The following is a 25,711-nucleotide window of genomic DNA, read 5'->3' as shown; positions in this document are numbered from 1 at the left end:
TGTCAATTTTAAAGTTATGACAGCTTGACCTCGCCAAAAGGCATCAAAACAATTTTGAAGAAAAGAAACGGCGGAGGACTGAGCACAATTTCCCATTTAGACAGTGTTTGTGGGGGTTGTTCGACTTCAGTCGGAAAGAGGAATAGTTCAAGGCATCTGATTGGATGGTTCGAGTGTTGGTGCTCGGTGCTTACCTACCTACTCTGAGTAGGTAGCACCTTCTAAAGCACGAAAATTTCATGAAGTGTTCAAATTTCACCTTGCTGAAATTAGAGCCTTATCAAATAAAACATATTTTTGTATCTAAAATGCATTATTCCATTCAAAACTACTTACCCAATCAGAACTTTCCGCAATGACGGCACCTTCTCACCGGCGATCCCTATTGGCTAGCCACAAGGCCATCAGCTCCAATTAAGCTTTAATTGCATTTCCCTACCATATACCGTATCTACTTGAATGATGTGTAACCAAGCGCAGCAATTGCCGGTACGTCGCGCGCACCCACTACCGAGGCGCTATAAGTAGGGGCACCCTAGTTGACGAAAGATTCACACCATTGTTACTTGTTGTGAGAACGCCCACCATCACATTAGTGTATTCCTGCCGAGTTATTGCGCAAGAACTACCCAACTAAATCGAATGCCGGCATTTAACTGATTTCCTTCAAAAAAGGGACCAATGCTTGACCCCCATTGGTCAGTAACAGAGTCATGCCTTCACTCCCACCAATGGGAATCAAATTTCGAAGCCCTCCCTCCCTCCCTCAATCCAGTCGTAAAGTGAGCCAGCCAAACTCCACCCACGGGACACATGTTTGTCTGTATGTATATGTCATTGACCGCATTCACTATTTATAGGATGAAGTAGAAATAGGGGAAAAAATGAGTCAACCACAGTGACAAGTGAGGGGAGAAGGAGGAGTGTATCACAGAATTTCTCGCAGAGAGAGGGAAGAGAGATGGGGCGGGGGAGAAAGAACATCATGGTTCATCCCTCCCCCAAACCCCTTCTCTTAATCGCTCTCCTCCATGGGCAGCTGGATCCGAACTTCGCCGGTTGGATAGTGGGGAGCTTCGGTGGGCGGGATTGCCTGTTCGGACGATTTGACCTCAGTCGATAGAGCTGATGGCAACATAGCAATGCGTCTGATTATAACATAAGCAAATGGTTGGGTTTATCTCTAGACACTTTTGATGTCGGACATTACTATTTTCACATGATTATACTACTAAAACACTAACCAAATAGAAAGACGATAAACAAATACACTTTTATGGTGGTAAATAGAAATTTTTACCACATCGACATTGGGGTGCCCTACTCATTCAACGCTTCAGCACTCCACGAATGCTTCAACACACACGTATCACAAACCGTCTAAGTTACATGTCGGATTTGATGGTGGAGCAGACTCGGCAACCCCAGGAGTAGGTACTCCTGCTACTGCTGCTGCCGTTGTTCCTGCCACTGCTTCCGGTGGCGGTGGGGGTGGGGGTGGTGGTGGGAATAGTTGGTCCATCAGATTTGGCATAAATCTCTCCAAGTGGGTATATGTTTGGAACCACAACAGCGCCTCTCTAGAACCCTCCGGCGCGTCTCGCACCAAAATTGGCGCGGTGTCCTGCGTGCCGGTGTAGAGAACCAGTAGGAGGTTCTTTAACGACTCGCGAACCGCGTCATTCTAACCAGAGAATGATGGGTGAAGAAAACGAGTGATTAAGATGCCCAGTATACTACTAATACGCCCAGTTTAAGCAGGTCCTAAAAAAACGCACCAAAGAGTCAGAGATATTGGCCTTGATATACCTCTCCATGTAGGTCAACATACGTTCCCATAGCTGTGGAAAGGCTTCTAGCGCGTAAAGCGGATTGAGATGTTGAAGAAAGACCTTTGTCAACAATGGAATAGCACGCATTCGAGGATCTGTGTATTCAGCAAGCGCCCCGGGCACCATGGGAACTGTTGGAGCCGACTCGACCCCTCCGCTGTTGCCGCTGCCTCCACCAAAGATGTTGGAAAAGAAACCAACGGTGGAGAGGTTGCCTTGACTTCCAGAATCACGACCTACTCGGTTGGCAACGCCGACACCAGTAGCAGTGGTGAAAGCGGCTGACGTACCACCTAGAGAGGTGTTTGTAAGGGTAGAGTCGTTGAAGGTGACACTTTCAAGGAAGTTGGTCAGCAGAGGGAAGAGAACCTACCAGTAGAGGAAATAAAAAAGATCGTTAAAAGCATTAAAGCCCTTTCCTACTTATTTACTACCTGAGTTTACCTCAAATTTTGGCAGTTTAAAAGCGCCTGAAGGAAGTATTTGGACCCTTGCATTTTGCGTCTACACACCCAGAACCCATTGTGCTACTCATTACATATTTAAGTAGACTAAACCACCTGAAGGAAGCAGTCGAGCCATTGAGGACCCGTCAACAGATGCAGGATGGGGGAGAGAAGAGCGCGTTGAAGGAACGCGAGAGCATCAGCACGAACATCGCGTCTGGCATCCACACAGAGACGCGCAATGGCCTGCAGTAAGGCTCGCCAACAGGAGGGCCAGAGACAGTCAATACTTGCATCTATCATGTCTCCCGTTGACTCCACCTCCCTGCCATCTTCTACTTCCGTCGGTTTTGTCCACTCTGCATAGATAGAGGGTGCGCGACTGAAGAGGGTATACGCGAGGTCGAGAAGCTGAAAGAAGAGGTGAAGTCTGAAACATTTTACAAATATGAGCGTAAAGCAATCGAGGGGTTTCGGGACTGGTCAGACATTCGTATGTACCCCTCTATTTTAATCCTTGCATCTCAGTCTATCCGCCTCTTTTAGCATCCGTCTCCATGTCTACCTGTTCGACTACCTATCTGTCTCTCTGCCTGCCTCAGTGGACTCAACCTTTCGTCAGACTATCTGTTCACCTGTCTATTACCCTTTCCATCTGCTCAGCTAGATGAAAGATTCGACGACTCCTCAATTTTAGCCAATAGCGCCAAGTGAAGGACATCTCAAAAGTCACCTAAACTCACCTGAAGGGCGATTCCACTGGTGAACGGCTCTGGAGGTCGACCCTCGGAAAAATCGAAGGGAGGCGGTGAGACACGCTCGTTTGTGCCGTTGGCCAACGTCTTGCGTATGATGGATGGCTTCGGTGGTGTCAAAACCGCTTCAATAAACACTCGCAGGGTGTGGACGCAGTACTGATAAAAAAAGAGGAGTTTAGGACCATTCAGTTAATTCTCCTAGTCAATTGGGGGTAAACGCCTAGGACTTAAAAACCAAATAATCAGGTAGAAGTGGTTCAATTATTCAAAAGAATTGAATTTCGACTTACCTCAATATTGTTTGGAGTGATGTGAGCTGGATCGCGGACGACAAAGGCGATGGAACCGCAGGCCTTTTCGAGAGCAAACCAGTCCTGGAAGACAATTACGATGGGTAGACGGAGTCGTGAAGAGGGAACTAGATCTCCTCCACTGACAGCTTTTTCCTTCTTGGCATCCTCGTTTGCAACTCCTCTCCCCTTTTCGGCTTCTAAATGGAAGAGTAAGAAGAAGAGGGTTAGTCGATATTAGGGACTCAAAAAGACAAGCCTTGAGGGATGGTTAATAAAGACTGCTCAGAGTAGAACAGGATCGTGGTTAAGCAAAGTTGAGAATATAAAAATATAGTCAACCTGGAGTGAAAAAAAGAGCACCTGTCGTCTCCGGCCTATCCACAACATTGACAAGCACCCAGGACTCAACTCCTGCCCCGACGCCTCCATTGAGGCTGGTTGGTGGATGTTGCCGAAGGGCCTCCACTTTGACATCGCAGCTTTCGCTGTCACTGGCAAAATCGCGTGAGACCTCGGCTCCAGCATCGGCTGTCACGTTCTGGAGGCTGGAATCTGTATAAAAGAAAGAAAGCCTCAATGGAGGTGAACGACAAAAGTGTGAATTGGTGGAGCAAAAAACTCACACATATCCTCTCTCCGCATTCCCCTCGGCTCCTCCTGATGCTGTCCCTGTCGATGATCCCACGCTTGTCCTTCTAACTCCGCTGGAGTAATTGGAAAGGCTCCCGCACCGCACACCTCGAGTAGTCCGAGAATGAGTTGCCAGTCTTGTGGCGAGGGCACCTCCACCGCCATCGCTCCGCCCTCCTCTGATAGTAGCGCGTCAACTCCCCACACCACTTGTCGGGCCACGGAACTGCTGCCTCCGTCGTCGATTGCCGCTTTCGTGAATTCGGAAGAGCGATGGCGGTGTAGCAGACGACGGCTGCCGGGGGTGACACTGGTAGCAGTAGCGGTGGAAGAGGTAAGGGTGGTAGACCGAGAGGGGGAGGAGGGGGGACGGAGAAGGTAGGCGCCGCGTTCTTTAAGAATGGTGAGCAAGCAAGCAAAAATCTACAGGAGTTTGAAAAAAAATAAATCATAAGTTATTTTCGAGTCACATTATTATATCTGTGGGGACTGTTAGTAAGGAGGCAATGATCACCAGCTCATGTTTATACCGTAGTAATTTGATTGTAAAAAAACGAAGACGAGCATTCACACCTAAACACACCTGTGTTGCCAAGTCCTGCTGTCGACGCAATAACTGCAGAGCCAATCTCAGCATTCCAGCCACCACGCATTCTACTAGGGCAGTCGGTTCTCGAGCGCTCCTCAGAATCGCCACCAAATCCCCTCGGACCATGAGCCAGAGTTGGTCAATCCGATCCCTGTTGTAGAGGAGCACTTGTAAAAGCAGCTCCAAACAGAAGATCTGACTTCGTTCACCTCCCACAGTATCTGGAACAACGGATTCGCAGGCGTCAGTACCCCTACCATCATTAGTCAACCCATAGAGAAGAGCCTAAGGATGGAAACAACCAATTATAATGGTCCTTGAATTAGACAAAATAGAGACAAATTTTTGAGTAACAATGCACCTTAATGAGCTCCTGCAACGATTCCAGCATGAGGAACTTAGACTCCTCGAAAAGGGCGTCTATTTGACAGGCTTCTACGGTTGTCTTGGCAGCCTGGATGGCGGCGAAATCATCGTCGTGAACGGACTGCGGTAACGTGAAGGGAAGTGCAGCAGCGTCGGATATGGCGGATTCGTCCATGAGCCGAAAGAGACCCGTGGCATTAGAGAAACACCGGGGCTGAGAGGGAGTGGAAGGCTCCTCGAAGGGATTTTGCGGGGCGTCGCGTGTGTCAAGTGGGGGTGAGGAAAGTGGCTCCAAATTGGTTGAGGATCCAAGGGTTAGATAATGGTATAATGAGCCCAATACACCGCGATCGGAACTGGGTGAAGATAGTGAAGCGAGAAAATTGAAGAGAAGTTGAGGCTGTTTCCGTGAGCTCTCAATCATCACGAAGAGTGACCTACCGACCGCCGGTATCATTAAGATGCTCGCTCGAGTCCATAGCTGCGGAGAAACCGGAAGAAGTGCCGGCGGATAGGAAGTGAGGTGGACGGACCAGGCCGGGTGGGAGGAGGTGGGCATGCAGAAGGCGCAGAAGGCAGTCTAGGAGGATGGAGCGCCACCCCTCCCTCAACATGTCCCCGTGAGTCGCGGCCAGTGCAAAGACTAGACGAGTAGCCATCTGGGCCTTCGAGCTTCGCCCCAGCGCCACGCCAACCGACTCCGATGTCTGTGTCGAGTCAGAGAAATTAAAATTGCTACTGCGCATTTGCAGTCAGTTATAACAAATTCATTTGATAGGAAATAAGCAGTGTGATTAGATTTATAGACTGCGAAATATACAGGAAGATTCTGAGCATAGTTAAAATCTCACTTCATTAGGACTGAGCAGGAGAGTGAATTTGCAGAGCGAGATGATGAGGTTGTCAAAGACCTGGGTCATACGAAAATGCGCTGCAATGCGTGCACACCGCACAAAGCCGGCCATTGTTTTGGCCTGCAATGCCACATCGGTCGACTTGTCAAGGACGAAGGAGAGCGCAGCCACCGTTGAGCCCCAGAGCATCGTGAAGAGGTCGGCATCGAATTGGCCCGGTGGCAGGTGCACATAATGCTGAAAGGACGACTGGCTGCTGCGCCGGACCAGGCACTAAGAAAAAGGGAGCTACTACTTAATTGCTATCTGTAGATATGTTTTTACCTTCGCGAGAATAAGTGGATTGCGCGGCTGTTGTCTACCCAGTGTCCCGAAAGCATTTTTTTTAGCTTCAGAAAATAAACTGTTGAGAACAAATATTCCCATCCTTCAGTATGGATTAACAAACGGACCCAAGATAGATGGATAGACGGGATCGTTGCCCCACCAATACTCACCTTCCACAAGTAATTATCCCTCACTGAGCCCGTCTGTTCACTCGGCATCACAATCTCCCTCTCCCGAATGCTCTTATATACAGACTCCACCAGCTCTGAATCAAACTCCCCGCCCCCGTTCATCCCCTTTAAGTTACGTTTAAAATCTGCACAGGTCATTGGGACATTCTGTCGCCGGGAGTTGGGATTGTGCTGATCGGTGTTAAGCATCAATAGCGCATAGGCTAGTGTGAAAGCGGCATCCACGTTGGCGAAGGGTGCATCGTTGGCCTCGTACCATTGCTCGGCGAAGGACTCCATGAGGTGTTGGATCAGTGGGGCCTCGCCGGGAATGCGAAAGGCCTCAAGGTAGGCACGAAGGGCCTCGTCTATTTGCGTGCCTCGGAAGTTGAAGTGCCTATGGCGGTCATTTAAATTCAATCACGGAGAAATCCTCTTTTTAAAGGATTACCAATTCTACTTAAATAAATTTAAGTAGTAACAGGCCAGCCAAAATAACAATAACTCCACTTACCGGACAAACGCCACCAAAATATCGGTATTTTTACGATTGGCTAAGTATTCACCAATCATCTTCTTATCCAACCTCGGGTTCTCGGCCAGAAAAGCAGCTATTTGCACTGGATCCAGCGGGTCGGAAAGGAGACCATTCTTCTGCAGAAACACGATTCCATCCTTCTGTTTCAGATTGAATCGATCTGAACCGCTCATCAGTAGCTAAAAGGTGATCAAAATCCACCTACTTTATGAGCTAAGACCTCGAGAATGGTGGAAGAAATCGAACGAAGAGGAAAATCACCTTTTTACGAGTCTTCTGCGCTACCAGATTCTCGTGAGTTGGAATGACTGAAGAGGGAATCCAATGTCGGTTCGGTCGCACAATTGACCGCTTGAAATCTGTCAGCCGCGTAATCGTCTAAAGGGAGAGGGGATCGGGGAATAAGGCTAGAAGTGTCCACAATCCCATCCTTGTGACTACTTCAGGACTAATCCGGGGAGTAGTAAGCAGACCCTCTAAAAGTGAACAGGCTTTAGGTACGCAGACTCATCACAGAGACGACGCAGACCCAAGCGACTTGGAAACAACCATTGGAATATTTGTAAGCTATTTATGCCAGCTAATAATATCCCCTCTACTTTCCTAATAGTTGACGACTGGACAGCTCCGAAGTCAAAACAAAAAATGGCAAAAAGCAACAGATGGTGTGTTGAGAAAAAAAAACTATCCTAAATGCCACTCCCACCTTTTCTGCAACCTCTTCCGCATCACTTTCACCGGTCTGGATGTCAATGGCGTCAATCACGGCGAGGAGAGCGTCTAGAGCAATGATATTGATGCTCACAAGCCGGTTGACAGGATAGGCGTTCTTGGTGAGCATCTCTGTGATATCCTCGAAGAGATTTGAGCAGTACGGATCGCAGTCATAGTTCATGTAGATCTCCGCAGCCAATCCAGGGAGGAGGAAGAGTTGGACAACAGCGTCTAGGGCGATTTCACGATGCTCGTAGGTGATACGCTCGTTGTCAGAGGAGATGAGAGCAATGAGGCGTTGAAAGTAGACCTAAAGAGCACCGTACTTTAATGAACTTCAGTAGATGTAGCTTCTACAAGCAATGCAAGAGAAATTAAAATTTGTCAGAGTTAAAAGCTTCTGGAATCCTCTAGTTTCACCATGTTTCGCCTTGGTGCCGCCATCCATCAAACAGTGATTGGAGGTAAATTGAGTTCTCTCAACAGATCAAAATAAAGAAGTGAAAAGAATCACAATAGTGACATTAATTACACTCCTTGTCCCTGAAAGAAGATTAAGACCCTTCCGGAGTTCAGAAGGATCCGGATCTTTCAAACCACTGCTTCAAATGTCTTACTTGATTCTCTGATAATCAAGAGCATGCGAAACCCATTTAGCCTCATTAAGTGAAAATTTAGACCAACTGACAGTTCATAGCAGTAAAGTAAAAGCTTTCAAGTAGTATGCATTCATCTGGAGGGATAAAGTTATTTGAAACAGCACCTCTAGGAGTATGATGATTTACACTACCCCTCCTCCCACAGTTATCTGACATTACAGACTCTTCTGGCGGGTTCAACTTCTTCAAAATGTAGATTAATAAAGATCCTCAACTGACCTCAAGCTGCAACTTCAGATGCATCCGCAGAGCCTCAAAGAGCAGAAAGGCAAGACGCAGAGTTGCGGCGAAAAGGGGGATGCGTTCGCGATAAAGCAGCATCATGAGGTACTTGGTCATATCAGTGGCCACCAGTCGGAGAATAGCAGGACAGGCATGTAAAAAATCCGCACCTGTCTCCATTGCCACGGTGAGGAGGTTAAGGGAGACCTTAATCACTCCTTCCTGGTGTTCCTCCGGGTTGAGGAGGTTCACGAGAAGAGCAAAGAGGTTGTGTACGGCTTGGAGATTGTAGGGACGACAGATGTGCTCGTTGGAGGTATCTATGTCTGCAGAGGGAATATGAGAATAAAAAACGAAGGTATTACAGTTCATGAATGTTATTTCCTGTGGTTCAAGAGTTAATGAGATGTTGTGGGACCGGAAAACAAGGCCGTTCGCAGCTGCGTCATTCCTTATCATTCTACTACCCGGGAAGATAGAGGTAGCTTAAAAGTAAAAAGCGCGTCACCATTAAGAGGTTAAGCCTGGGGCACTGATGCCTCTCAGTTATAGGCACTTCCATCTGACCTTCGACCTCAGCTAGGTGTTCCTCGGCCTCCTGACCGATTTCCACGCTGAAGGAGACGGGTGAATGTGACGAAGGTGACGGCAACGGTTGAACTTCAGCTGACGTTGCTGCTGTCGGCGTCGGTGTCTGCCGATCCGCAACCAAGTGGTCACCCAAACTGCAAATACTCTCGTCTCGAAGTGGGTATTTATCTGCCGAAGGATCTATAAAACACGTTAAAACGTCGCATAAAGAAGACATTTACTGTGGGTGGCCAAAAGTGCTGGAATATCGAAGCCACAGATACTGATAAGTGTGATTAGAAACCAGATACAAACGGCATTTTACACGAAGAGGAGGGAGACGACAACCCTTCCTCCCACGCGCCGATCGGCTGGAATGGATCCAGAGAGACTATTGAAGAGTGGCAAAAAGAGGACAAGACGATGGAGAAGACGAGACGAATGAGTAAGTCCACTAAGACTAGGCACTGATTTTTACGATTGGCTAGATGATACTGAAAGAACATAGAAGGCAGTTGAAACACTATGAAAGGAGACTTAGATCCACGGAGATGCTTTGACATTTACCGCAGAAACTAAGAAGCACAGAATGGACCTACGTCAACCGGTGACAACCACTCCAACTTCGAGTTTTTAATCATGATGGTAAGTAAGTAGACGACACCAAATTTCAAGGAGTTGACAGCCATCTCTAGAGAACTTCCTGCAGCATGTTACATCCACCACTTTACTGTCGCCAACAGAAACGACTAGTCCCGTGGAAAAGGATGCCAAATAGCAGAAACTTGAGGTGAAATAGTCGCGACTAAAAGCGTCGGACACGCCTAAGAAGTGCTTCAAAGCCAGGTAAGCAAGGGGAAGCCATTTACTTTTTTCAACTACGAATTCAATCCAAAGCTAAAAATGTGCCTTAGGGAGGTCGCCCAGATTGGCTTTCAGAAATGTTGAGGGACTGTGCTGTTCTTTGATGATGGTTCAGCAACCATAACGCCTACAAACCTACCGACAGCCTTACCTTTAAAAGAAACAAAGCCAATTATTCATCCTCTCAAGATGTACCTTCTTCTTTATTTACGAGCAGAACGAGAAATTGAGTACTTTTGAAAGAGATTAAACAATCCAAAGGCAGCCTCTCTCCCTAACCCTACATAAAAATAAATAATTGCCAGCAATTTCGATCCCCTTGTTTTTAGGCAGCAAGAAACAGATGGACTGCTTTGAGATAAGCATAACCGTTACGGTATTTTCATTCAAACTAAATTGCAACTCCGGAATGTGTCCTCCACGATTTCCTCGGACAAAAAGCTAATCTTTGAATTTGGGTACATGATAAAAATCTCGAAAGCCACCTTCAATTTTCTGCTTACACACCAAACTACTCCTTCTCATTAGGAAAAGTACCCAAGAGGAAAGATCGGACAGTACTGTTAATTGCTGCAATTCAAAACCAAAGAACCGCCAACTTATTCCAGTTTCGTTGCAGTTTACACCATTTTCGCATCTCTTGGATAGAGAATAAGACAACGATCTTTCATCGAAGGAAATCGTGTCAGAATGTCAGAGAGGCACAAAACCTTCGCTAGCCACCACCTCCTGCGGACCAATGAAAACCGGGCTTACAAGACAACTGTCCACTGTAGACCTTCACGGATAATAAAAAATACGCGTGATTGAAGCAGCGCAAATGACGGAAAGGTCTAGAAGAGAGCTAATGGCTCCAAAGCGAAGGTAAACTGGACCGGGCAGCTGCGCCACGTAGGCAAGCGATCCTCCTATTAATCGAAGCAAAAAGCAGACAAAATTGCATCTGAGGGGATCCCCCTTTATAGTCAGGCTGTCATCCTGCGACAACGAGACACAGGTCTGCCGAAACAGTACTGGAAGGTGGTCCTGAAGCCCCAATCTCCACTTCTTTTGACACGTCAGTAAGGCGGCGGCTCGTCATTCTGTTCCATCCTCAACGGGATCTGGTGATGCGGCATTGGTATCCTGAAGAGATTCATCACTACAGTCGAGCTGTTGACTCGAAATACCACCTCTTAACTACGGCGCGTTGCCCCTTTTCCAACAGGCTCAACGAGGAGCCAGTTTGTGCAGCCATAGAGCTTAGAGACTGAGTTAAAGTGACTCCGTGAATTATCAGGTAGGTCATTTCGACCGACAGTCATTGAAGATGGAAGGCGACTAACAGACGAAGTGCTGCATCAGTTTATACAGGAGCCATGAAGGAGTTCCTAACAGAAGCGGTTACTTGAACAGTAGAAGAAAGGCCTAATCATCGTCTGTAAGAAAGTAACCTAGAATATGTCGGTAGAGTTACCCCAACCACGATCTGACAAGACAACTAAGTAGAAATTGATAAATTGGGTACATCGTCTCAAGGTCAGATGGAAGATAGATTTGTAAATAATCTCTGCACAAAATAAACAAAGCCGATAATGATAAAGATCCTTGTCATCGAAAAGACTCCACACCCTGCGAAACAATCAAGATGAACACATTATTCACCAGAGACCGTCAGCCAATAGAAAGCTGCACCTTCCCCTTCCATTCTTGGTATTCAAACTGTGTTCACCGCGGAACCTCGACCAGGCATCAACACCATGCGAAATGTCCAAGTCGAGGTAGAACGCAGTACCAAGTGTGGAGCGCATCCTTTCACGAGCACTAATTAACGGTACGCATGATGTAGGCCAATCAACGATGGTCTGCGCATGGTACATTACATGGCGATGGACAAAGTTTCATTCCTACGAAGGCGTTAAAACCGAGGCCACAGACTTCACCCATGCTCACCCCTCCAGCATCAAGACATTTTGGATCACCTAAAAGTGTATTTGTGTCAGCAACGAACAGTCCTGTAAAAAGGTATCCTGACTGATGCACAACCACACGAGATGAAAACAGTTGACACATTCACCCGCGAACATTTGTTATTTGAAAAAATGTTCACCCAGGCTAAACGTTCGCACCAATGACCAAGTTAATTCTTATGGTTAGTGTTGAAATGGTGGTACAAGGAAAGTCTGCAGGCCACATCGCTACAGGTGAAACCAGGAGCCTCCACCATTGCGATATCACCTTCGTTTTCGCCTCATAGGTGCTAACCCATGCCCCCGATGGTTGAGGAGGTAGCCTAACAACTGTTCTCGGCGAGGGTGCCATTCACATCAAGGCATAGACAATAAAATGTGTAGAAACGGAGCCTACTACCTCGGTTACGCGGAGCCGCCCTTTTCATAAGCCCTTGTGTAGTCGCAAAGTCGCAAGAAAATCTCAACATTGGCTCTCCCTCAAGGAATCCCGACTGATGAGGCCACACACTAAAGTGATGAGAATGGACTAAGGGAATTTCGTCATCAGAATACTAACAGCTCCCCCGGATCCCTCCCAACAGATGCTGATTGAGCAGGATATCGCCACACAATCTGGAATAGTCCTTCTAGAACTGTACAGAGAACATATCTGACAACGCGAAATTTCCCACACTCCAAAGTGTTTACCACCATCGTCAGGCGTCCGTACCCGTAGCTGCGCACCCTAATAATAAATCTTTCGCATTGGGATAAGGCTTGAAGCGCCGCAGTTACATCCATTCCCCTTAAGCAAGCATGATCTCTTTACCGGTGCGTCAAAAAAACATTTGTGTGAAAAAAAAAGAATCACAGTACCAATGACCAAGAAGAGGGTATGACTCAGGCCTAAAAATACCTCCAATTTAAGCCATAAAAAAGTGCTTTGAGTTACGCCATGGTGGTAATGCCAGTTCCTGTAACCTAATGTTCTACAATCACAATGTAGGAGAGGAGTCGTACCTGTGACCAGTTAGTAGAAGAATTCCGTTGGTATCAAATGGAAAAGAATGTTTTGGAAAAAGTGAAACTTGAGATTAAGCAATTTTGCCCTTCATAGAAGAAAAAGTACTTGATTCCAGTGTTGCAAGACTCAAAACAAACAGCTATCTGTTCCTTTTAAGCTTATTAATTCATTTTTAAATTTGGCTTGCAGAACTACCATTGCCACCTGAATCCGCATGTCACGCATTTGTGACGCCTGGACTTAACCCTCTTGTGGTGGTTTAGTTGAGGTCAAAACAATAAAGCAGAGATAGGGCAGTCTTTAGTTTGGAAAATAGAGTGGGAACACTTGAATTAATCAAATTGGAAGTGCAACAGCTGGTGTCAAATCATCAGTGGCTGTGGTGGTGAGCGACTCATCCCTGAGACGGCCCCCGACAACAAACGTGTCAAACGCGTAGGAAGAGTTGATGCTTCCTTCTCTCTTCGTGTGTCTCTGATGGCGCAACACCGCGGTTAGAGGTGGGAGCATAGGGTCGCCATTTCCATTGGTGAGCAGAGACAGAGTTTTCAAGAACCACCGAATAAAAGCACTTCGAAACCATGAAGGCGTGCCAACATTAGGCATGAGTTCGCAGTGAAAACATCAACTAGGAAAATATGAGGCCTAAAAAGCGTGAAAAAGAACCCAGCTTTAAAAGTGGAAAGATTTCATGGCTGTCAACTCGCCCTCCCTCCGTGAAATGCCGGTTGAACTGACCACCTGGTAGATTTGATTTAAACTTTTCTGCTTTACGGCTCCAATCCAACTCAACCTCTAGGCTCCGTGGCTGCACAAACTGGCTCCTCGTTGAGCCTGTTGGAAAAGGGGCAACGCGCCGTAGTTAAGAGGTGGTATTTCGAGTCAACAGCTCGACTGTAGTGATGAATCTCTTCAGGATACCAATGCCGCATCACCAGATCCCGTTGAGGATGGAACAGAATGACGAGCCGCCGCCTTACTGACGTGTCAAAAGAAGTGGAGATTGGGGCTTCAGGACCACCTTCCAGTACTGTTTCGGCAGACCTGTGTCTCGTTGTCGCAGGATGACAGCCTGACTATAAAGGGGGATCCCTTCAGCAAACAACTTTTCTTCCTTTTCATTTCAGGGAGCTTTGCACGATTTTCCGACTTTTTGACTGCATAAAACATACGACCATGTTTTTGCAACTCTTTTGAATTCACATCCTTCGTATTCCCTTGGTAATCCTATTACCCCGTCCCATGTAACCATCCTCAGTGGAGTCGCCTTACTCGATGCCATCTCAACATGCCCTAACTTAGGGTGAATAACTCCTGCACAAAGTACAGTTCCAAGGAATAAATTTGAAGTCTTTTAGAGGGTAACACTGACATTAGAATTCCGCCTAATTGGTTTAACGTTAAGGAGAGAATTCTTAATAAAATTACCAACTGCAATAAAGCCCAATTTTTGAGGTATTAAAGAATTCTGATGCGTCTTAGTTTTACGCCTTCACAAAGTCAAATTATGGCTTCAAGCCCCGAAATTAAATACACAAAGACTCAGATTTCTTAGAAAGATGCACTCATGGAAGCCTCCAAACCACTCTACAAGGCTAGAGGGCTGCGTACCTTGGCAAGGTATACCAGAAGCTGCGCAAAGTTTTAGGAATCCAAACAGTCGTCGTAACTTTTAATCAGGCAAAAACAAGGGATGAAAAGTAGTATTGATGACTGGTGCATCTTAGAGTAAGTCGAGTTGACTTGATCACAACTATATGATGTCAGAAGCTTCCAACACAAGCGTTTAAACAAACTGACAAAAAATTATCAATCGATGCAGCACTAGCAAAAGGAGAAAATCTGCGAGAATGAGGCCTAGGGGGTAAACATTACACACCACAATGCCGTCATTTCGATGATGGCATCAGTACGCAGAAATGCGCCATAGGGTACATAAACTTCCAGCCAGAAATCTGAAACCACCTAAAAACTTCGGATTCAAGGGCAAAAAGCATCAGTTTCAACAATAAACAAGAGCTCAAAAGCGAAAATGACTACAAGTCTCCACTTTGCCTCATTCGTAAATGTGAGTTGAGGCACAAAAGACAGACGCAAAATGGGAAGCAGTTTGACAGTTTACTCAAAAGGGGCTATCACACTCACCTTGAGTACAAGTTGAAGCGTTTAATGTGGAAAGACACAAAATTACAAACTACTTGAACTACTAAAATTTACAAGCTGGTCAACTCGCACATTCCAGCTCCTTGGAAGGCTAGGCTGACGGAAACAAAACACCGGAAAACCAAAGTCAACAGTACGATTTTGGGGTGTAACTTACCGATTAAAATGAGCGTTATAACATTTCAGAAATGAAATGGGGGGATATGCATACAAAAATATTTAAAGGAAAAATTTCACGTCAATTCCAAGTAAAGCTGTGAATCTATGCTTTGATTGGCCAGAAATCATCAGCAGATATACCACTTTCAGTCAAAAGGTTACGTACCTTCTGTTTTAACTTCCTCCTGATTAGCCTCGGAGTTTCCTCCATCTAGCGACGTCTCCGCGTGTATCGTTGACCTCCTACTCCCTTTTCTTGAAAGTCTTTCGTTGCTTATGCAAAAGTCCCCCTCCTCCTCGTCCTGTTGATATTACAGGATTAAGGTTTATAAAAAAGTGAAATCGAGCAACCCTACCTGATGACTAGTTTCGGCAGCCAGAAGGAGAGCTGGCAGACGAGAGAAGAATAATTGCACAATCGAGGCAAGGAAGTGTTCCGCAGTGCGTCGAAGCAGTTCCGACAATTGCGATTCCAGACAGATTCGAAGACAATTTTGGAGGATCTCACGGACCATCATGTTGGAGAGAAGACAGCCGGAGGGAATGAGAAGGAGGGTGCGAAGGAGGTGAACGATCTTCATCAATACCACCTCATCTGAACTTAGACGACTTCGGATGAAACGGGCTTGAATCACGGCGTCCGCGATCGTCTCCATAGCAATGCCGATAGTGCTTTGCGAGGCATTAGAGCTATCTGGACGAACTTCGAGAAGGCCGTAAGCAAGAAACTTTTCCACGGAGGTTAAAGCGAGACCAGTGATTGGACCGGTGGTCGCATCCGAACGAATAACGTCGAGGAAAGGAGTTAGGTAGGTTAAAGGATTGAGAGAGTCCAAATCTTGAAAAAAGGCAAAAATTAAGTACGATTTTAAAGGCTAGGCCTACCTGGGGCGTCATTTAACGTGCGTCGGAGGGATGTCAAACTGTCAAGAAGAGCCCTTTTGGCATCGTCCTGGGAGAAACGAAAGTTGGATCGGTAGCCACACTTCATTGAAGTAAGCAGCATCGACACCTCTGATTTTACCATGCTAAGCGCGTTTGGAGGTGCCATTTTTCTTTAAATCTGCAAAATATGGGGGTATGCTTTACATGAATAAACGCGGAACATGTACTGAAAACGCCACTTGTTTGCCAATTGACGGGTTGAAATTGGCAAAAGATAATGCAAGGTTCGACAATCTTAAAAAAAGGGAAACTAGGTAGTAACTTATGAGTATTGTTGCACAAAATCCCAAATTCTGGTGACATATAACGTGTGAAAACACTTACACACAATTTTGTAAGTGTGTCACCTGTGAAAGTAATACAAACGTACTTCACGTTTTGTAAACCATCACTATTTTATTACATTGGCAAAAGTCGAAAGATTTTATGATTTTTTTTGAGGCATATAAAACGTCGAACTGCCATACTTCGTATTTGGCGATGACACTAAAATCATATAAAATATCACCTTTGGCAAACTAATGAGGTTAAGGCTGCTAATTTAAATATCTTACATCTGAGTTTTTATTTTAAACCTAGGTTTAGTTGTTCTATCTTTTGTGTTAAATATATTAGCAGTATCACTTAACACTATATTGAATTTGTGGCTTTGGGTACTAAGCAATTTGTGGAGCTCACAGTTTTTCCCGCTATCGTAACAAGTCAAAGTACTGTAGAGTAACACATTCTGCTTATGCAAAGGACAGTTGGGTAGCCACTTGTCTGGCTTGCAAGTTACATCCAAGAGCGAAAATGCAATGCACGGCGACTAAAGCGTTCACACAGTTCGACACAGGGCCAAATCACAACATCACCTGCTAGGGGGAAATCTCCACACATTTTATCGCTTAGCATTTAAAATGGCTAAGTTTTTATCGAGTTTCGTGTCACAAAACTAGCGTGACCTTCGTTAGCAAACTGGTATGTGAAACCGTGGCAAGTTCTCCCATCACGTCAGTGTTGACTCCTTCACCCCAATTTAGTGATCATTTAATGAAGTAGCTTCATATCCACTCTTATTTGAAGGTATTTGTCTTACTCATTAACACCAAGTAAATTCTTTGGAATCGCTGGCTAATCATTGGTCCGGTACTTCACCCATTGTTTAATTTTACTCATTAACTCTCCGAATACTCAAGTTTTTTATCCTTATCTTTCTTTTAGTTTGTTGGGTCGTAAGAGTTCTTAGTTTGTGCAATCTTGAGAATATTCGGGACTAAAATTTTTTCATAAGCCAAGCCAGAACACTTAGTCAGCGCGCTGACTTATTTCATGGTTTGACAGAAGAAAAACAGGCAAACATCTGTTGTGTTTGCTCTTGATCCATGTAACTCAATGTGAATAAAATGCATGAGAATGTGGCTTCTCTACTCTCCTGTCAAACTGACGCCTGATTATTTGTGTCTTCAACGTCCCTGGCAGGCTAGGGTGAGCAGCAGATCTAGTGTCTTCTGTCAACCTTTCAGTTTTGGTATCTGTGTATGAGTTTCTTGCTTTTCATGTAGCATTTTTTGATCTTGCGCAAATAACTCTGCTCTAGAGAAATCCACTTTTCGACTGTTATCGGCCTTATCTTGGCGACTTTGTGATTACATTAAACTAATCTGATGTTCTCGAGTGCGATTGTAGCACCCTGAATCACCCATGAAGGCGTAATTAGGGCACAGTAGAGGGTTACTTACTGTAATAATGTGTGTTCAACTACACTGAAACCTCACACCCAAAGGTTTTCGTTGCCGCCCAGTTGTCACCTGGATTTCGATATGCCCCTATAGCCTTTCCCTTTGTCCGGACAGTCCGGAGGACTTTGGAAATGATCGTCTTCCATATCGCGTTCTCGGGTAGGACCCTAGGCATTACAAAGGCATAGCAGTATTAGAGAGGAATGGTATGTCGAGTTTGTTTAAATAAGGTTCTCCTCAGAATTCTCCCTTGCTCGCAACTTTGGCGGGAACACCCAAACTTCCAATCTGATTAGAAAGGATGGTGGTGGCGCACTTGCAGAGATTACCACACAGCTACGTCAGCTGGATGCACCGACTTCGACGTCGTCTCCACAATGCGAGGAGGAAATTTTACTCCCCGTAAAACTTTCTTGTGCTTTTGAATTCAGCTCGTTGGACCGGGAGTTTTGGGTCTATAGGAGGAGGCAGGAGGGGTGACACCTTAAGGACTTGACACAACCCACTGCCTAAAAACTTCACCAGGTGAACAAGCCTAAGACAATCTGCTTAACTTCGATGGCGACCTTAGTGTCCGCAGGTTTTCACGACCTTGAGGTCTGTCTGACCCCGACGAGAAATTGTGCAACCGCGTTTTGTCGCATAATATTGGCGACCCAGGTAATCCTGGCTTCCATGGATAGACGCGTCTCTTGTGTGCTAGCACGTAGGATTTTGTGTCGATCAGACCTCCAGGACCCACTGTCTGTTGAGGCCGTGAGCTGGAAACGCTACTACCACCTCCAAAGTCGTTAATGACTAACACACAGTCAATCTACTTCGAAGAGTTGACATCATTCAAATGTCCTGCTACAAATGAACAGTTGGAAATCCCATCACCAACTATACCAAGTCGTGTTGTGCTGTTCTGGAAGCCGTCTCTACAGGTAGGCAAGATCTGAATCGCGCTTAGAGGCTCGGTTGACGGGACACGTCGTTTACCACCACTTCCACTTACCTTGTTCCCAAAGTGTCAATTCAATACGACCTAGGAAGGTTAATTAATAGCAATGTCCCGAAGTACTGGGAGGGAAGGCAGTTAAGAATCAGGATTCAGTGAGAATACTAAAGAACTGGAAGACTAGACGCGCAGATGGCAAATGCGGTGGAATGAATGTCAAGGGGACACAGGAGACCAGTAGACGTGGCCGCACTGCAGACGACGCCTGTGCTTAAATTTAGGTCTCCATACGCGGTGCCAAATGACGTGTCGTGTCAACCGAGCCTTGAAGCGCAGTTCAGCTCATACCTACTCCTACAGCACAGTAAAAAGTGGTACGGGACCATGTGGCACGGTGATGGGATACAAGCTGTTCGGTCGTGGCAGAACATTCGAATGGTGTCAAGGATTCAAAGACGATTGTCCTCGCGTCGAAAAGTGACAACTTCGGCAGTGTTGGTATCGATTCTAGATCACAACCTCAACAGACATTCTCGTGAATATCTGGCGAGTAACATGGCAGATGTTGAAGGTCGGGTGGACACAAAATATCTTATAAAATCGTACAAGAAATGAGTCTAATCATGAGGGGGGTGAATAAAACACGGTCCTTCGGATCTCTTAGGCCAGTGAAATTGTTCTTGAAGATCCTTCCATGCCGGGGTCTTTTCCAAGCTGGAGTCAAGGCGAAGATAAATCCATCCATGAAGCACGATGCTTTGTGGAAGGGCACTCGCAGTCTCCGCACTCAGGCACGCCTAGAATGCCCTCCCAACTACTACCGATCAGTGAAAAGAAATGTTCAAGTCACCGACGTCCTTGATGAAAATCAACCTTCTACTCCACTTTCTTCTACTTTTCACCTTGAAATTCAACAGGAACACTCCGAACACCCCCGTTTATCGGACTTTGTTGTCTAAAAAGGCCAAGAAAGATCGCCTGATTCTTGCTACTCTTTTCTAAAACACTGTTGAAATCCTTCCACAGATTCACAAGCATTCCAGGAGAGGAGGAAAAAGTAGAGGCTGAAACAAACTTTTTACAAAGTGATTCATTCATGGAAATGATTGACGATTTGACGTCGCAGCCACTGTCACCGCTTTTTCGGCCTTAACTAGTCGTGAGAGCCTAAGACAACTCCAATAGCATCAATATCATGGCCTTGTAATGTCAAACCTCCTTCTACTTCATTGCGAGTTTGATTATTGCAAGTCCTGAAGTGTCACAACGTAGAGTGCCTTCAACAGGAATAATCGAACAACCTTGTTTTTTCAGGGATAAAACAACGACTTAAAGTTTGTGATTAGCCTTATCCCAGATGAATTTGGGAAGCTCGAACGCCCTGTCCTCCTCCGCAGGGGTTGCGTTTTCCATGACCCTACCGTGACTGCGAGGAAGAGCTGGCCGACTGGCTGGCTGGTTTCATTCGTGGTGGCTAAAACGGCACGAACTGCACGCCATAGCACCACGATGAGACCAGAAAGGTCAAGTTGCTGGGCCTAGGATTTCAACGTCATTACGCAATCGCCTCCTAGAAGACTAGACGTCTCGGAGGCAAGTGAATGGAGAAGCCACGAATTAGGCATTATTTTTCGTGACCTGCTCTTAAGAATTCGATTTGTTTTTTTATCAGGACTTGCAGTAATCGGGGTCTTCACAATCTGATAGTTTTGGTCACCGCCTTGGCAACGTGGTGTTGCGTTCATGTTATTTTTAAAAACCATCTCCAGCGGTCCTTCAGCTATGTCCATCATGAAACGTCTTTAAGGAGGACTCTAGCACCTCAGTAAGGGCAGGGGTTGGTTAACTCGGTCAAGATGAATACAATGATGAATTCACCGTCTAAACACCAAATCCAAGGGCCAAAAGATATATGATGATGAACCAATGAAGGGAAGATTCTAGGATCTTGTAACAGGAAAATTAAGGAGTTAGTCGAAATCAGATAAGGAAGATCTAAAAACGACCATCACAACTGCCACATGAGCTGGTAACCTAGATGGATGGCCAAATGGCAATGTATTGTGACCTCAGTGGATCACTTTGAGAAGCAAAAAGCCAGTGACCCCCAGCAATGCGGTTGGCACGGTGACCGTGATGCTGGCACTATTGAAATCTATGAAGTATTTCACTGACACAAAAATCAATTAGTGACCTTAGCAAGCGGTTTTTAAATCATCAACTGCGTTGTGCGAATCGGCGCAAGAGAGTGATCGCAAGGATCACCAAAGGCTAAATAACCACATAGCAATTGTATAAGCTGCTTGAGTTCCTTATACCTCGCATTTTTGGTTACCACATTCCCTCTCTGTTGACAACCCATCAGTACTTTTATCAATTCATAAATAGATTCTAAGCCAGGCAGGGTAGCGCACCTAACGACAACTTCAGGGATAATTTGGGTGACTCGTGGCGTATATTTTATATGACAAACACCTTTCGCAATCGATTGTTGTTCCTCGCCTTTAAATCCACCTGACTGCAAGCAGACTAGGCGCAGGGGTCCACGGGTAAATTACAAATTCTTCAGCCAATCATATATGCCCATTTCTCAAGGTCACCAACTAATTTAAACTAATCATAATCAAGTGGCACATTTTCCTTAATGGCACCTACAAATTGCAAATATTCATGTTTTCTATTCTTCTGACAGTCCTTAAAAACGAAATGTAAAACCAGAAATCCTAATTCTTATCATTAAAGGCGAATGTTTGCAAGACATATTTGCTCCGCCAAAGAGGAAGACAGTGGCCTGATCTAGTAGCAAAGAAATTATTTAAAACCACAAGAAAGTTAATTATGAGCATAGCAGGGATGGAAGAAAAGAAGGGAGGTGAAGCGGGTCGAGAAGAGGGAAGGCGAGGGGAGATGAATGAGGACACATTTTAGTACACCAAATCAAATTATATAAGTAATAAAGGGCAATTCACCGGTATGAGTGTCGAGAATTTGCCATAAAAACAAGAAATTATATCATGATGAGGAGATCTAATTTAAGGTTATTATTGGTGCGTGAGTCGACTCGAAGAGTATATTTCTTTTTACTACTAAAACATAATAAATATTTTCCAGATTCCTTTAACTGCGGAGAAACCCTAGCTTCCTCTAATTCCATTAAAATAACCTCATTTCACATGATACGATCACAGCCGCGTCTATGCATGTAGTGGGGGATTGGATTCCTCCTCCACCCTTTTTGACCCCATTTCTTGTGAAATATGCACGTTCAATAAAAATGAGGCGCTAGAGAAGAAGAAGAAGAACAAGACGGCAAAGAAGTTGAAAGGGAGTTGATTTAGCCCTTCTCATACTTACTTCATCAGTAGCTAAGACCAACTAGAGCAAGTTAGCTATGGCTACTTGGCAGGAAACTTTCCTCCTATTTATTTGATCTCAAGGCCAGGCTAAATTCCGCACTCTTCTACTCGTTCCTCTCTTCGGGTGTCTCCTTTTTGGGGGTGGAGAAGGATCTAAAACAACAATTGCATTATAACTCCCCAAACCTCGGTGGTTTGCCAAACTCCTCGAACTGACATCTGAATTTATTTATTCGTTTAGACGGCAAAAATATTTTTTTGCTCATAAAATGCTAGACAAAAAAAATTGGCTGCAAGTTCTACTTGAGCTCCCAAATTGGTGGCATTTGGTTGCAAGTATGTGAATTTGGTGACTGCTTTCCTGGCCTGTCACATGCTTTCAGCTCTTCACCCTTCACAATTTTCAGTATAAGGCATAGTAACAAGCAGCAGCAGTAGTAGAGGTATTCACATGAATCAAGAAGTTATGAAGAAATTGGCTTTACCTCGAAAAGCACCTCTCTTTTAATCAATGTTTACACAAAATGTTCAAATGACGATCGAATACGTAACCACCCGTCTGATTGGTTGAGGCCTTGGCGCCCTCCCATTGGTCAGTTGTGTGCTGCCTGAGCCGGGTGCGTCATATATAAGGTAGTTGGCTGGGTGTGTATCTGCATGGATAGATGTGTGTGATTTGCCAAAAAAGCGCCAAAAATTGTTGATTTAATGGACACTGCCAATAGTGAGAGTATTTGCTACGACTCTAATGCCCTCTCCTTGGACCTATTTCGCCGCCTGACGAGCTACATTCAAAGTCATCAGCAACAGCAGCAGCAACAAGAACAACTGAGTCAGTCGATTCCAGTGGATCATTTGGCTTCAACAGCGTTGGCACTAAAGAAGAGGATTGATGACTTCGCGTCTTCAGTGGCGAATGCATCTACGGCGACAACCTCCAACAACACGAATACCTCTACGGCGACAGAAAGTGGAGCAAACACACCCGTGGATGAGGTTGAATTCCCAGCCGACACTCTGCACAAACCTCCCTACTCCTACATTGCACTCATCGCGATGGCGATCAAGAGCACACCAGAGAAGAAGATCACGCTGAACGGTAAGTATGTGTGCCCTGGAATTCTACTTTTCACCTGCCTCCTTTAAGAGTTGAAGAATTTGTTTCTCACTGCCTCCTTCTCAAAGTCATGAGTAGACCCAGCAAAGCATTAGATGCACATCTAAACTGTCAGTGATTAAGTCTATCAAGCCAATCAGGGGAAAGTACATTACAGCTGCTAGACTTGTTTTCGTTCTTGTCAGTCCACTTGACGGCAGGCGAATGCACCTCATTTTTCTCATGGCTCAATCCACCAGAGGCTACACTACAAAGGTAAAGTGTAAATAGACTCAATTGTAACTCGGAACAGGTTCAGTGAGTGACTGTGTGTTCGCGCGCGTGTTTGCGTGCTTGTGCGTGTGTGTGTGACACCAGAAGAAAGGAATGCGAGGTACCCGTGATTATCATCGCAAGAAGAAGACGAGAAGGAGATGGAGGTGGAGAAGGAAGAAAAATACGCCAAGGCATCGCCAAAATCCCACACAAACGAATTAAAGGCGCACTTCTACACACACACACACACGCCCGCACACAGAGAAAGGGGCACAAAGATGCTCAAATACCTATTCCACTTTGAAGACTAGGTCATTCTACATGTTTTGCCTTTTAAATTAGCCATTGCTACAGCCTCCCGATTCTGGCAATAATCCTTCACTCTCTCTCGCCCTCGCTCTCTTCCTGTACGCTAATGGCTGTGAATTTTCCTAGCTGAGGTTTGTGTGTTCCTCCCTGCCTGCGTGAGTGGGTGAAGGCCTGTGTGCAGTGTAGCCATAATTGACGGACCCCCTCCTCTCTCTCTCTCGCTGCGTGTGTGTGTGTGTGTGTCTATGTGTGTGCTATTCAGCTCTGCTGCGTAAACAATCTACTTGAAGTTACAATTCTATTATTGCCTGTCAGAGTCGGCTTTGATAGTTGATTCGTCGCGTCGCGTCACGCCGAATGGAGTCGAGTAGTCGGTTTAACTTGCTCCCTTGCTCATGTCATTGAAAGGAGGTGCATTTGGCCCAGGAAGATGCTGTGTGTGTGTATGCGTGTGTTTGTTTAACTAGAGCGTGTTTGGGCTTGTGCGTATGTGTGTTTACCTTACCCTCTCGCTCCGTGAATGCTTGGAGGAGGATTTGACTGGTATACGTACACACACGCACACATGCAAACTACTAGTTGAAGCCTGTCAGATTTGTGAAAATATAAATACACAAACACGTGTGTTCTGATTCGGCTTCGGAGACGGGTTTGTTTACACAAGCCTTGAGAGAAAACTAACGCGCCCGCCAGACCCGAGAACAAGATGCTAATCTCTGCCATGCCACTTCCCCTAGCCTCCTGCTCCCCTGCCCCCACCCCACCCGCAAATGAGTCACACATGCACACACACATACACACGGGTTGGATGGAGGAGCTTGTTTACAAAACGATAAATCTTACCCTCTGCACACACATACCGACTGTTAAAATGGCTAGCGTACTTTATGCGATTAAACGAAGAGAAAAACCCATTAAGACTCCATCAAACACAGGCATTCTCCCCCGTAGGTTAGCAAATTGTCAATTAAGACTAATTTACTGATGCTTGGACTCTTTTCAGGGATCTACAACTTCATAATGGAACACTTCCCCTACTACCGGTACCACCGCCAAGGCTGGCAAAACTCAATTCGTCACAACCTCAGCCTGAACGACTGTTTTGTGAAGTTGGGAAGAGATAAATCGCACCCTGGGAAGGGTAACTATTGGACAGTCACAACAGGAGCTGACGACATGTTTGAGCATGGAAATTATCGGCGGCGAAAACGACGATCTCGTCTGCCAGTACAGAAGTTGGAGGAGTCGAAAAAACGGTGTCATCTAGGTGGACGACAAATTTCTGATTCTGTTGCTACCGCCTCATTGGCAACACCCACCCCCTATCCTGTTTTTATTCCCATCTCCATTCCCATTCCTCCTCCATTGGGTTTCCAAACTCCAAGCCTTCAACAGGCGCCCTCACTACTTCAGCAACAACCTTCACAACTTCCTCTTTCGACTGAATCGGTGTCGACGCCAAGAACACCGATATCGACATCAAACGAATCGTCTGATCGGACAGGAAAGAACTTTTCAATCGCCTCGTTGATTGGTTTGACGTAGGTGATGATAGTACTGCTGTCAGTAGTGATCTCCATGCCCCCTTTCCACCCTCTTTTGGTTCTGTATACCGAAATGCTTTCAGGTCTATAAACACACACATCAACATTTTGCTATTTTAATTTCCTTTTTAAACACTCTTGTGTCTCGGTGAGTAAAGCAATGAGCGTTGAGGTGCTCAATAAAGATAAGAAAAATTTGCTTCAACATAGGCATGACTCACAGCAGTAGAGCTTGGCAACAAGGCAATAAAGGAACTGTTTGCTGGGGAATAAGAAGGCTAGAAGGGCTTGTTGAGGGCTCTGCCACCGACTTGAGAGTAGGAAGGTGATGTTCAACGTGAAGGAGTAAAAAGTCCACCTACTCAAGAGGTAGCAATTCCTCAGTGAGAATGTGGAATGCGCTTTTGAAGTCTGT

General features: G+C 45.6%; 2 protein-coding genes across 2 annotated transcripts; one reads left to right on the top strand and one right to left on the bottom strand. All coding sequences in view use genetic code 11, as the record gives it.

Annotated features, from left to right (window-relative positions):
• Positions 1-1,015: 1,015 nt before the first annotated feature.
• EGR_07626 (Golgi-specific brefeldin A-resistance guanine nucleotide exchange factor) lies at positions 1,016-16,136 on the bottom strand (the record flags this gene model as incomplete). The annotated part of the gene is made up of 22 exons (XM_024496875.1): positions 1,016-1,125; positions 1,390-1,684; positions 1,779-2,125; positions 2,422-2,689; positions 3,022-3,192; positions 3,327-3,526; positions 3,690-3,881; positions 3,953-4,382; positions 4,543-4,833; positions 4,910-5,270; positions 5,356-5,621; positions 5,766-6,041; positions 6,266-6,662; positions 6,780-6,982; positions 7,065-7,181; positions 7,510-7,827; positions 8,396-8,724; positions 8,966-9,169; positions 13,581-13,859; positions 15,276-15,411; positions 15,466-15,947; positions 15,995-16,136. 22 exons carry the CDS (start codon positions 16,134-16,136, stop codon positions 1,016-1,018), a joined length of 5,814 nt encoding a protein of 1,937 aa, XP_024348731.1.
• Positions 16,137-22,779: 6,643 nt separating this feature from the next.
• On the top strand, positions 22,780-25,297 carry EGR_07625 (Forkhead box protein L1; the record flags this gene model as incomplete). The annotated part of the gene is made up of 2 exons (XM_024496874.1): positions 22,780-23,170; positions 24,756-25,297. 2 exons carry the CDS (start codon positions 22,780-22,782, stop codon positions 25,295-25,297), a joined length of 933 nt encoding a protein of 310 aa, XP_024348730.1.
• Positions 25,298-25,711: the final 414 nt, after the last annotated feature.

This window comes from Echinococcus granulosus (genome assembly GCF_000524195.1).
Source record: "Echinococcus granulosus chromosome Unknown EG_S00082, whole genome shotgun sequence".
NCBI classification, from domain to species: domain Eukaryota; kingdom Metazoa; phylum Platyhelminthes; class Cestoda; order Cyclophyllidea; family Taeniidae; genus Echinococcus; species Echinococcus granulosus.
The sequence above is the reverse complement of the archived record's forward strand: the minus strand, read 5'-3'. Positions and strand labels throughout refer to the sequence as shown.